This window comes from Haliotis cracherodii, unplaced genomic scaffold (assembly GCF_022045235.1).
Source record: "Haliotis cracherodii isolate W230 unplaced genomic scaffold, xgHalCrac1.p SCAF_24, whole genome shotgun sequence".
Lineage (NCBI taxonomy): Eukaryota > Metazoa > Mollusca > Gastropoda > Lepetellida > Haliotidae > Haliotis > Haliotis cracherodii.
Window position 1 is genome coordinate 10,546,089 of NW_027266280.1, and position 13,602 is coordinate 10,559,690.

General features: G+C 43.2%; 1 protein-coding gene across 2 annotated transcripts in view; it reads left to right on the plus strand.

Moving 5' to 3' along the window:
* The first annotated feature begins 2,738 nt into the window (after positions 1-2,738).
* Positions 2,739-13,602, plus strand: part of LOC139472336 (mucin-2-like) — a 42,983-nt gene continuing 32,119 nt past the window's right edge. For both annotated transcript variants that reach the window (XM_071254796.1, XM_071254798.1), the window contains exons 1-7: positions 2,739-2,836; positions 3,319-3,345; positions 7,873-8,025; positions 11,109-11,168; positions 11,891-11,911; positions 12,207-12,365; positions 12,591-12,623. In XM_071254796.1, the coding sequence (XP_071110897.1) occupies positions 2,770-2,836; positions 3,319-3,345; positions 7,873-8,025; positions 11,109-11,168; positions 11,891-11,911; positions 12,207-12,365; positions 12,591-12,623 (520 nt within the window). In that variant the 5' untranslated portion in view covers positions 2,739-2,769. The remainder of the gene's footprint in view (positions 2,837-3,318; positions 3,346-7,872; positions 8,026-11,108; positions 11,169-11,890; positions 11,912-12,206; positions 12,366-12,590; positions 12,624-13,602) is intronic.

Genomic DNA, 13,602 nt, shown 5'->3' on the forward strand with positions numbered 1-13,602 from the left:
CAGAAGCACATGCTATTTTAACGGCTCTAAAATACATCAACAGCCAAACTAAACATAAACAGTTCATTATTTTTTCAGACTCTCTTTCTTGCATTCAAGCTATTAAAAACATGTCTTCCACGCATCCACTTTTAATGGAAATTGTTGAATTGTTTAATGAGCTTGCTACTGGCCAATGCGACATCATTTTCTGTTGGTTACCAAGCCATGTTGGAATCACTGGTAATACAATGGCCGATGCTGCAGCTAAAGCAGCACTCAACAAATCTGTGACACCACTTCTGCTTCCATACAGCGATTATAAACCTGTAATAAGAAACTACATCAGAGATATAATGCAGCAGAAGTGGGACACCCAAGTAGGTATTAATAAATTACATGCTATAAAATCAACCATCGGTTACACCTACTTGGGTTGTCAGTCCAGATTTGAAGAGGTCATTGTACGACGATGTCGCATTGGCCACAGCAGGTATACGAATGAATATTTACTTAAAGGTGAGGATCCTCCATTTTGTATCCCTCGTGATGAAAGAATCACAGTAAAGCATGTCCTGCTTGACTGTGTTGATTTTTCCATCACAAGGGATAATTTTTTCAAATCATCATCGCTTAAGGATCTTTTTAACAATATTAGTCCTCATTTAATTATTGCATTTTTAAAGGAAATTGAACTGATAAATAAATTTTGATGTACATAATTGTTTCTTAATTTGATAGTGTCTAATTGTGAACTGAGATTGTTACTGGCTGTGCCCTTGACGGGGGTTAAAGTACTGTAAAAGTATTGTCCCCCTGAGAGGGCATAGTAAGTCCATATCATTCGAAGTCTGTTATTCCTATCATAGTTTTAATCGTAGAATATATGTTCTTTTAAATACAGCTAAATTCCCTAATCGTCGCCAACAACTGAAGGGATGATGTAAATCCTGCTGGGGTCCATGCAGGTAGCAAAGGTACTGTGAGTCCCCATGGTCCCCAGTATGGTGATCTACCTTCAGTTGCTGGCGATCTATAGCCCATTTTATAATGTATTGTCCTGTCTAGTGATGTATTTTTATGGTTCCCTGCTAGTTTTAAATAATAATCTGAGATAAGTCTAGTTATTTTACTGTCCCTTGTCGACAGGTTTTTATGGTTTACATGTATTTATTATATATAACTTTTGAAAGTCACGATATGGCTGAAATATTGCTGATGTGACTTAAAATCTTAACTCACTGTAACTCACTGTAAGCTGGACGTGAGGTTTGAAACGTTGCCAGTGCCTTTGTCCTACGATACTCCTATATATATATATATATATATATATATATATATATATATATATATATATATATATATATATATACGACGGGGGAAATGTTTATATATATATTGTAGTTCCGGGTCACGGGGACATATGATGAATAGATGTTATAGTACCACGCCCGAGTCATCTAAACACAAACGCATCAGGGGTATTCATACCCGCTCATGGGTCACACGAAAAGAGACGAACAAATGAAGGCGACCCATGCAGAGAGACCTCACATTACCGATGACGACAGGTGTTAGTCTGTTGGTTACTGTGAAGAAGATATTGAATGCCGTTGATTTACGAGTAAGCTTTCCGCACTGATGTTGTACTTGTGATCGTGTTTGTTTGGATAAGTTAATATATGGAACTGCGGCTGTAAATATATACTGGTATATATTTACTAGTATATATTTATATATTATTTTAATAGAATGAGCCCAAATATATCTTTTTATATCTTTTACATATTTTTTTGTGGCAGACAATTCTTATTTATTCAACAGTCTAAAGCATAATTATTTTTTTCTATATATTTCTTGGACAAGTAATATTTTTTGATAAAATGTCCACAAGGCGTTGTTACTTACCTGAAAACAAAACTGTATTTGCACTGGAATACTGTTAAAAGCGGCGATAAACCAAACTAACTCACTCACTCATATCAGAGATGTGTGAGGCGATGGCGACCTAAGTGTATAGTTGCACTGAGAATCAGCTACAACATCGGGTTCTATCTGTTCCATCGCTGCCACCAGTCACAGCATCTAACAGAGCGAGGCTTCCAACCAGACACAAGGTCAAACAGACTGACCATTAGGTGTACAAACAACGATGCCTGTTGTGAGGCCGAATACACTTCCCTCACCTAAATTATCTGGATGATTTGTCAACTTGAGTTCAACTATCATGTAATTACTTCAGTGAGAATGCAATTTCAATGCAAAATCTTAAATTTAGTATTTTTATATCTTCTTAGGAGTGCTTTGAGAAGCCATTCTCGTCTGGATAGTGCAAAATGTAAATATATACATGTATGTCTATTAGACATAAACAGACTTGGAACCCATGGGGTCAGTCACCTTCTACGGAAAAACGGTCAGACTGTCATAAAGCGGTGAAGGCACACGGGAGAATGTCACAGCCAGATGTATATGACGTTTATGCACCAGTCGTGTGTACATGTTTATGTAGATGGGTGACAACTTTGTGTACTGGCTTCCATTCACCCAAACAGTCCTGGCCTCATTCTGAGAATTCTATAGGCTGCCCTGTGTTGTGTGACATGTATTCGATCTGAATAGATTGTGTCGCCGTGACATTCCAGTATGAAAGTCAGCGCTACAAGGTATACTATTTACCGTAACAAAAGCCTATTCAAAAGATCGTAAATACATGACAGAAGACTAATACGCGGATCTGGCACATCGCTCTACAGCTGAGCTGACAAGCAGTGTCTTCTCCACGTTAAGATGCCCCGAAAAGACGGATGTCTTGCCTTGATCATTTTAGTTGCTGTTCACCAAGCTTCTGGGTCGAGTAAGTAGCGTGACAAGTCTAGTACACATTATTAATAATAGTATTATGGAGTGATGTTGGTGAAATGAACTGCGCGAAGATAAAAAAAAGCGAGGCAGCACAAAGTTTCCGAGACCTCTAGAGAATATATTAAAACATGAATCCAACTCTAGTTTAGAATGATTTGGCAAGTCTAGATTGCCTCATGTCTAGATTGAAGGAAAACATTGTTCTGGGCTCCAATTGGTTTTTATTTTGTTATTTTCAAGCTACATATTTTTGAATAAGATTTTATTTCTGGGACTAAAATAGGTGTTAGTATAGGCAGAATTTAGAAAGCACAGTGTTAACACGAAAATGTACAACAAAAATGAATCTTCAATCTATCAAATTCGTTGTACATTGTTTAATTACACACGCCATGAAAACAGTACAGTCTGACTATCTGTGCTTTCAATGAACATGTAACATGGATGACAGAACAGTCTAAATTGTATTTTCAGGCATTGGTTTCTCTACGGAAGCGCCGAGTAAGTATTACTTCAAAACAGGAAGGTTAAAATGTTGACGCCTTCAGTATTACAAATAAGTATTTCATGACTTTGTGATTTGGCATTTCACGTTCAGTAATCGTGTAATTTAGGCACAAAATATATCACCATGAACAAACACATTCCTATTCCACGAGCTGGTACAGTAGGGATCTTGCCTTCACCTTTCCTTGTTTGTGTGTTGTTTCACTCAGCATTATTCCAGCAGTAGTTGAGGGCATCGGTACAGTACCGCTCCTGGGTTCTGATTGGTCCAGAGGATCACGTGACCTCTGTGACGTCACTTCTTGTCACGTGACCTTTCGGGAGGGATGGGTGGTCCTGAAAAGGGCCGTTTTGGGGTGTCACGCGTGACTACAAACACACGTTTTATCCATAGGATGATGACGTCATTCGTTCATCCACGCCGAGGAGTTGTCACTCGTGTATGTCTACATGTCTGTTACCATTTGTGTTTCCATGCAAACGTCATGTACAACGTGTTTCCATGCAAACGTGGTGCCATGCGTGACAACAAACAGACGTTTATCCATAGAATATCGCAGAGCCCACACTGGTTTTAGAACAAGTCTTAGGCTATGGCAGCATTACAACGAACTATTCAACGCGGAATTGACGTCCCCGACAGTTGGGGTGGTCCGTATTATTATCTAGTATCGGCCACCCATCTCACCCGAAAGAAAGTTTTCATCCTTTGCTTTGCCAACCCAAAAAACAATCCAAAACAAAGAACCCACACCCTCCCCAGTCCTCTTGGAGGTACACGCCTATGCGTGACACCATGTTTCAAAATATGTTTGTATGTATGGTGGTTTGCAAACGTCACGCATGTGTATCGATCTATACTTCTAGTAACGTGTGTTTGTAGTCACGCGTGGCACAACGTTTTGCATGGAGACACGCATGACACCACGTTTGCATGGAGACACGAAGTACATCACGTTTAATGGAGACACGCGTGTCAGTACGCATGTAGACATACACGAGTGCCAACTCCTCAGCAGGGATGAGTGAGTGACAATGTCATCATCCTAGCTATGGATAAATGTTTGAAGACACGCGTGGCACCACGTTTGCATGGAGACACGAAGTACATCACGTTTAATGGAGACACGCTTGTCAGTACGCATGTAGACATACACGAGTGCCAACTCCTCAGCAGGGATGAGCGAGTGACAACGTCATAATCATATGGATAAATGTTTGAAGACACGCGTGGCACCACGTTTACATGGAGAGACTTGGTACATCACGTTTACATGGAGAGACGTAGTACACCATGTGTGTTTGAAGACATGAAGTACATCACGTGTGCATGGAGGCACGCGTGACAGTACACATGTAAACATACACGAGTGACAGCACCTCGGTATAAATGAACGAGTGACAACGTCATCATCCTATGGATAAACGTGTGTTTGTCGTCACGCGTGGCACCATGTTTGCATGGAGACACGACATACATCACGTAGGCATATCCCTACATCACGCTCATGTCTGTGCCTGTCGATTCACCTTTAGAATTCAGGCAACACCTTTAGAATTCCACAACATGATCGTAGCGCTAAGGTGATCGCCACTCACCGAGTTTTAACTTAGACGAACGGCTGTCATAGTGGGCTACAATACATGATCGCCTTGTGGAACGAGACCTTACACCTCAAAGTTTACAATCACGTCAACATAGTCGATGACATGATTTGTGGAATGTTGTTGCAAGATCCTTCGCCGATATGACGTCAACCTAGCAACAAAGTGGCAGAGTCGTCGACTGTGTATGATAAGCTCGTCTCAGTGAGCTATCATATCCACATGCCATCGCCACACCAGTCAGTGTCCTGTCAGGAGACAGATGGCAGATCATCCGTACCTTTGCACTAAAGCACCTTTGTGGGTGAAGAAGTGATCGACTTCTTCCCCGAAACGGCCCTTTTCAGGACCACCCATCTCTCCCGAAAGAACGCTTTTATCCTTTGCTTTGACGACCCTCAAACCCAAACAAAGAACCTGCCTCCTCCTCCCCCCTCCCTCCCTCCGTCCACCACCACCCCTCCCTTCACCACCACCACCACGTCTATTTTTAGAACAACAAAAGAACAATAATGTCGATCTTGGTCACTTTTTACGACCGCTTCTCCGGGTTTTTTCCCCCTTCCCCCCTCCTCCCCCGGAAACGGATGTGACGCCCTCTTGGTGGTGCGCACGCCACCGGAAACGGATGCGACGCTATCTTGGAGGCGCGCGCCATAGGAAACGGATGCGACGCCCTCTTGGAGGTGCGCTCGCCACCGGAAACGGATGCGACGCCATCATGGATGCGCACACCACCGGAAACGGATGTGACACATGCGCATGTCACTTGACCGGAAGTGACGTCACAGAGGTCACGTGATCCTCTCGACCAATCAGAAGCCAGGAGCGGTACTGTACCGATGCCCTCAACTACTTCCAGCTATATGACGCGGTCTGCAAATAGTCTATGTGGGCTAGACAATGGTGAAAGATATCATGAGCATTGATCTACGCAATTGGGATACGGTGACATACATGTACATAAATTAAGTTAGCGAGCTGATCCCGTTAGTCGCCTCTTAAGCTTGCGATAAGCACGGGTTACTGAAGATCCGTTCTACCTCGGATTTTCACGGGGATTCGCCTAGAGCTACTGGTGCCACTTGTGTACACTGACACTGCGCCATATGAACACATCTGTGATGTAATGAGGAATACAAGTATTTATGCTCAAATATTCTAATGTAATTATGTACCGGATGTGTCTATAGTGTGTTGTCTGTTAGAAGCAATTGCAAACACAAACACCAGTCAGGTATGTCGATCTTGAAGCAAATCGGCGTTCACGGTACGAGTAAGTACCACTCCCACTCACTGGGAGTGTTCTCTCCACGCTCACTGTCTGGCGCGGTTACACATCTACAGCGGTATTCTCCCTTTGTTAGGCACACTGTATTTGGGTTACCGGGTCTCATCAACAATACGCTTTCTTCCGTTTTCAAAATTTGTTTGAATGAAGGTAATAATAAAACACACTCAGCAAATACCCTTTATTCTGTTTTAAATATTCATTTCCATAACGTTAATATCATTATAAGTTCAATGAAACACATGGATTGAATTGAGGTATTTGAAGCTGACGACGGAGTTTGGGCCATCAGCTTGAGATACGGTTTAATGTAAAGCAAACCCGTTGTATCCATCTTCCCGAGGGTTAGCTGAGTGCATAAGTCCAATTTCCACCCTTGCCGAACTAGGCTGGAAATATGGAGTTATATTTTGGCTGGACTAACGAGTCTTTTCATAGTCCAATCAAAATCGCGTAATTAAATCAACATCCGGTTCGTAAACAGCCGTCCAGATTTTGGTGGATTTCCGGATTTGCAATGCATGCGGACGTCAACTTAGTGTCAAAAGAATTTTTTCAAATCATTTCATGTTTGTAATCAAGGTGTCCAGGTGATTTGATGCATTTCTCGCAGTAAGACACGTTTTATTACAATATTGATCAGATCGTCTTCACTTGTTTGAATCAAAAGGAAGTGATATGTGACGTGAAATCTGATTGGTCTTTAGAAAGGACATAACTCGTAATAGCCACTGATGGCGCTACGATCGAACAGAATAATTCCAGCCTAGTCTCTTGCTTCGGGAAGATGGTTGCCACAGTCTGGACAAGAAGCTGTTTCATAGCAAAAAGGCTTCTCAACGCCATAGTTGTTAGGTATGTAGAGACACGAGCGACCCTTATTTCAACGTTATATTCACTACACAATGCGTTTCGAGGCTACATCATGCCGAATTGAAGTGGCGAACTGAAACAGATTTGGACTTGTTTTACAGATCAGCAGGAGAAGCCGGATTATATGATAGACTGGATGGACTTACAGTGAGGTTTTAACGCCGCTTTGAATAGTATTTCAGTTATGTCACAGTGTGTCAGCTTACTTTTGGAGGAAAGCCCGAAGTGATGCAGGTCTCATACGTTTAACGCTTTGGTGAAACCGACCACGAGCCTATAAACATAATCGGGGCGAATCGGAATTCGAACCCATAATCATAGGTTTCTTGTTTATCCAGGGGCGGTCGGGTAGCCTAGTGGTTAAAGCGTTCGCTCGTCACGCCGAAGACCCGGCTTCGATTCCCGACATAGGTACAATGTGTGAAGCCCATTTCTGGTGACCCCCGCCGTGATATTGCTGGAGTTTTGCTAAAAGCGGCGTAAAACCATACTCATTCACTCACTCACTCACTTGTTTATCCAAGGGATGCAACTCTGCACAGCGAATTGTGGCAGCTAAGCTGACTGAGCAATCCCCCGTAGACTAACAACAAATGATACTTGTTTATTTACAGAGATGTTGAACTGTTATGACAGCTATTGGTCGAGATATCCTGTGTAAAATATAGTTGGTTACTTCTGAACAACTAAAATATCATCATCATGGTACTCGTCATCACTTCATTGACATCTTACGACCTCTTGCTCTACAGGACCATGTACCGAGGATGAGCCGATGTCCGCTGGTTCGTGCTGGGTCATAAAGTGTGAGGGTGGTTACCTCAGCGATTTTGTCACACTGCGGGTTTCCGAGGAGTGCTGCCAACAGCCCATCCATTCAGACCTCTGCCAAAGCGCCTACCCAGGTAAATATAAAACCTTATCGCTTCTATACTTCACCTGTCATGCTAACAGTGACCACCTGCATCTATACTTCACCTGTCATACAAACAGTGACTACCTGCATCTATACTTCACCTGTCATGCTAACAGTGACCTCCTGCATCTATACTTCACCTGTCATACTTACAGTGACCTCCTGCATCTATACTTCACCTGTCATACTAACAGTGACAACCTGCATCTATACCTGTCACTCCACCTGTCATCTAACAGTGACCTCCTGCATCTATACTCCACCTGTCATACTCACAATGACCACCTGCATCTATACTTCACCTGTCATACTAACAGTGACCACCTGCATCTATACTTCACCTGTCATACTTACAGTGACCTCCTGCATCTATACTTCACCTGTCATACTTACAGTGACCACCTGCATCTATACTTCACCTGTCATACTCACAATGACCACCTGCATCTATACTTCACCTGTCATACTCACAATGACCACCTGCATCTATACTTCACCTGTCATGCTAACAGTGACCTCCTGCATCTATACTGCACCTGTCATACTCACAATGACCACCTGCATCTATACTTCACCTGTCATACTAACAGTGACCACCTGCATCTCTACTCCACCTGTCATGCTAACAGTGACCACCTGCATCTATACTTCACCTGTCATGCTAACAGTGACCACCTGCATCTATACTTCACCTGTCATGCTAACAGTGACCACCTGCATCTATACTTCACCTGTCATACTAACAGTCACTTCCTGCATCTATACTCCACCTGTCATGCTAACAGTGACCACCTGCATCTCTACTTCACCTGTCATACAAACAGTGACCACCTGCATCTATACTTCACCTGTCATACTTACAGTGACCACCTGCATCTATACTTCACCTGTCATACTAACAGTCACTTCCTGCATCTATACTCCACCTGTCATGCTAACAGTGACCTCCTGCATCTATACTTCACCTGTCATACTTACAGTGACCTCCTGCATCTATACTTCACCTGTCATACTTACAGTGACCACCTGCATCTATACTTCACCTGTCATACTCACAATGACCACCTGCATCTATACTTCACCTGTCATACTCACAATGACCACCTGCATCTATACTTCACCTGTCATACTCACAATGACCACCTGCATCTATACTTCACCTGTCATACTAACAGTGACCACCTGCATCTATACTTCACCTGTCATACTCACAATGACCACCTGCATCTATACTTCACCTGTCATACTAACAGTGACCACCTGCATCTCTACTCCACCTGTCATGCTAACAGTGACCACCTGCATCTATACTTCACCTGTCATACTTACAGTGACCACCTGCATCTATACTTCACCTGTCATACTCACAATGACCACCTGCATCTATAATTCACCTGTCATACTCACAATGACCACCTGCATCTATACTTCACCTGTCATACTCACAATGACCACCTGCATCTATACTTCACCTGTCATGCTAACAGTGACCTCCTGCATCTATACTGCACCTGTCATACTCACAATGACCACCTGCATCTATACTTCACCTGTCATACTAACAGTGACCACCTGCATCTCTACTCCACCTGTCATGCTAACAGTGACCACCTGCATCTATACTTCACCTGTCATGCTAACAGTGACCACCTGCATCTATACTTCACCTGTCATGCTAACAGTGACCACCTGCATCTATACTTCACCTGTCATACTAACAGTCACTTCCTGCATCTATACTCCACCTGTCATGCTAACAGTGACCACCTGCATCTCTACTTCACCTGTCATACAAACAGTGACCACCTGCATCTATACTTCACCTGTCATGCTAACAGTGACCACCTGCATCTATACTTCACTTGTCATGCTAACAGTGACCTCCTGCATCTATACTCCACCTGTCATACTCACAATGACCTCCTGCGTCTATACTTCACCTGTCATACTTACAGTGACCTCCTGCATCTATACTTCACCTGTCATACTTACAGTGACCACCTGCATCTATACTTCACCTGTCATACTTACAGTGACCTCCTGCATCTATACTTCACCTGTCATACTAACAGTGACCTCCTGCATCTATACCTGTCACTCCACCTGTCATCTAACAGTGACCTCCTGCATCTATACTCCACCTGTCATACTCACAATGACCACCTGCATCTATACTTCACCTGTCATACTAACAGTGACCACCTGCATCTATACTTCACCTGTCATACTTACAGTGACCTCCTGCATCTATACTTCACCTGTCATACTTACAGTGACCACCTGCATCTATACTTCACCTGTCATACTCACAATGACCACCTGCATCTATACTTCACCTGTCATACTCACAATGACCACCTGCATCTATACTTCACCTGTCATACTCACAATGACCACCTGCATCTATACTTCACCTGTCATACTAACAGTGACCACCTGCATCTATACTTCACCTGTCATACTTACAGTGACCTCCTGCATCTATACTTCACCTGTCATACTTACAGTGACCACCTGCATCTATACTTCACCTGTCATACTTACAGTGACCTCCTGCATCTATACTTCACCTGTCATACTCACAATGACCACCTGCATCTATACTTCACCTGTCATACTCACAATGACCACCTGCATCTATACTTCACCTGTCATACTAACAGTGATCACCTGCATCTATACTTCACCTGTCATACTTACAGTGACCTCCTGCATCTATACTTCATCTGTCATACTTACAGTGACCACCTGCATCTATACTTCACCTGTCATACTTACAGTGACCTCCTGCATCTATACTTCACCTGTCATACTTACAGTGACCACCTGCATCTATACTTCACCTGTCATACTTACAGTCACTTCCTGCATCTATACTCCACCTGTCATGCTAACAGTGACCACCTGCATCTCTGCTTCACCTGTCATACAAACAGTGACCACCTGCATCTATACTTCACCTGTCATACTAACAGTCACCTCCTGCGTTTATACTTCACCTGTCATGCTCACAATGACTACGTGGTTTTGTGGCAACAGTTGGTTCATACATGTATACTTTGTGTGTTACAGTTCAGTCCACCACATGGTATCCTACCACGATGTCGACCACGATTTTGACCACGTTGCCACGTAAGTCGTTGTTCGTACAGATTGCCCTGATCCATGGACCCTTTGTGGAAGCAATTTCCATTTTATACACACTGATATAAACTGAAAATGGATACTCCGGATTACTGGATAGACTAACGAATACTATGACACAGGGATTCGGGTCGATCTGCGTACTATATAGCATAAAATGTTTATTCAGTGGCATTTATGACAGTCTGTTCAACTGATACTTCATGCAATGTGTTTTATTTGTTTGTTTGTTGTTTAAAGCCACTCGCAACAATATTCCAGCCATGTGACAGCGGGCTGTAAATAATCGAGTCTGGACCAGACAATCCAGTGATTGATATCATGAGCATCGACCCACGCAATTGGGATACGATGACATGCATCAACCAAGTCAGCGAGCCTGACCACCCAATCCCGTTAATTGCCTTTTACGACAAGCATAGTTGCCTTTTACGGCAAGCGGGGGCTATTCTTCACGGGTCTCATGCAATGTATAACATTGGAATAGGTGTCGAGATTGTTCGCTGCCCTGCCCTGCCCTGCCCTGCCCTGCCCTGCCATGCCATGCCATGCCATGCCATGCCATGCCATGCCCTGCTATGCCCAGATCTAGTCCGACCGGATCCCAACCTATCCGACACGACCCACGATCTGCAACTCACTAAAATAACATTGGAAGTCGACTGAACATCTTACATATGTATACATGTAGACATATATCTTTATTTCAGCTACAACAACTACAACATGCCGTAAGTTACTGTTACTTTCTTCTAAAGATAGATGTAATGTCTAGATTTAAGCACTTGATGCAGTTGATGAAGACCTATTGTTGACAAAGAAACACCGAACCTAAATGATGATGTACTGACTCCCATAGCGATATACCAACAAATAAAGCCTCAGTTTTCAGCGTAAACATGATCTACATGGTACAAATATCTGCTTTGCTTGAATTCGTCGATGACTCCAGGTCAGCATATTCATCTTCCATACACTTCGTAATCACATGTGGCATACTGACCATGCATGTCTCGCCTGTTTCAGCATGCGAGATGAAGCTCTATCACCACGACATCTGTGGTCAGTACGCCTTCTGCGGCGACTGTTACATGAACATGCAGACACTGACGGTGCGCGACGATTCCGAAACATTACTCTGTTGTACGTGGACCCGGTCGTCCCGATGTCTGCAGCTGTACCCTGGTATAAACACTTATTAAAAACTTAAAAGCATCAATGATACCTCATGAACTAATACAAGCAGAAATCTGATTTAATTTACTATAATATAACTTAAATATAATGGCGACATCACAAACATCATCTGCTAACGTTAATGAGATCATTTTGAATTCATTCTTGCTTTGTTCATGTTATTTTATAAATAAAGTATTTAATCTTAAACGAGGTGTATCAATTTCATTTCAGACCTTTTGACAACAACACCACCTTCAAGCACACGTAAGTAAAGAAAAAAGACACAAGGTGAAGAGGTTCCTTGAAAACATCAACTATGTATGCTGAAACATGGAATGATTCCTCCCTCCATGCTACCAAGGCTTCACTGCAATGTCTTCCTCCTTCCACGTACTAAGGTTTCACTACAATGCCTTCTTCCTCCACGCTACCAAGGCTTCACTGCAATGTCTTTCTCCCTCCACATTACCAAGGCTTCACTGCAATGTCTTCCTCCCTCAACGTTACCATGTTTCAGTGCAATGTCTTCCTCCCTCCACGTTACCATAGTTTTATTGCAATGTCTTCCTCCCTCCATGTTACCAAGGTTTCACTACAATGTCTACTCCCCACCATGTTACCAAGGTTTCACTACAATGTCTTCCTCCCGCCATGTTACCAAGGTTTCAATACAATGTCTTCCTCCCTCCACGTTTCCAAGGTTTCACTGCAGTGGCTCCCTCTTACAACGTTACCAAGGTTTCGGTGGAATGTCTTCCTCCCTCAGCGTTACCAGTGCTTCACTGCATTGTCTTCCTCCCTCCATGTTACCATGGTTTCAGTGCAATGTCTTCCTCCCTCCGTGTTTCCAAGGTTTCACTGCAATATCTTCCTCCCTCCATGTTACCAAGGCTTCACTGCAATGTCTTCCTCCCTCCATGTCACCAAGGTTTCACTTTAATGTCTTCCTCCCTCCATGTTACCAAGGTTTCACTGCAATGTCTTCCTCCTACCATGTTACCAAGGTTTTACTACAATGTCTACCCCCACCAAGTTACCAAGGTTTCACTACAATGTCTTCGTCCCGCCATGTTACCAAGGTTTCAATACAATGTCTTCCTCACCTCACGTTTCCAAGGTTTCCCTGCAATGTCTTCCTCCCTCCACGTCACCAGGCTTTCACTGCAATGTCTTACTCGCTCCACGTCACCAGGGTTGCACTGCAAGGTCTTCCTCCCTCCCTGTTACCAAGGTTTCACTGCAA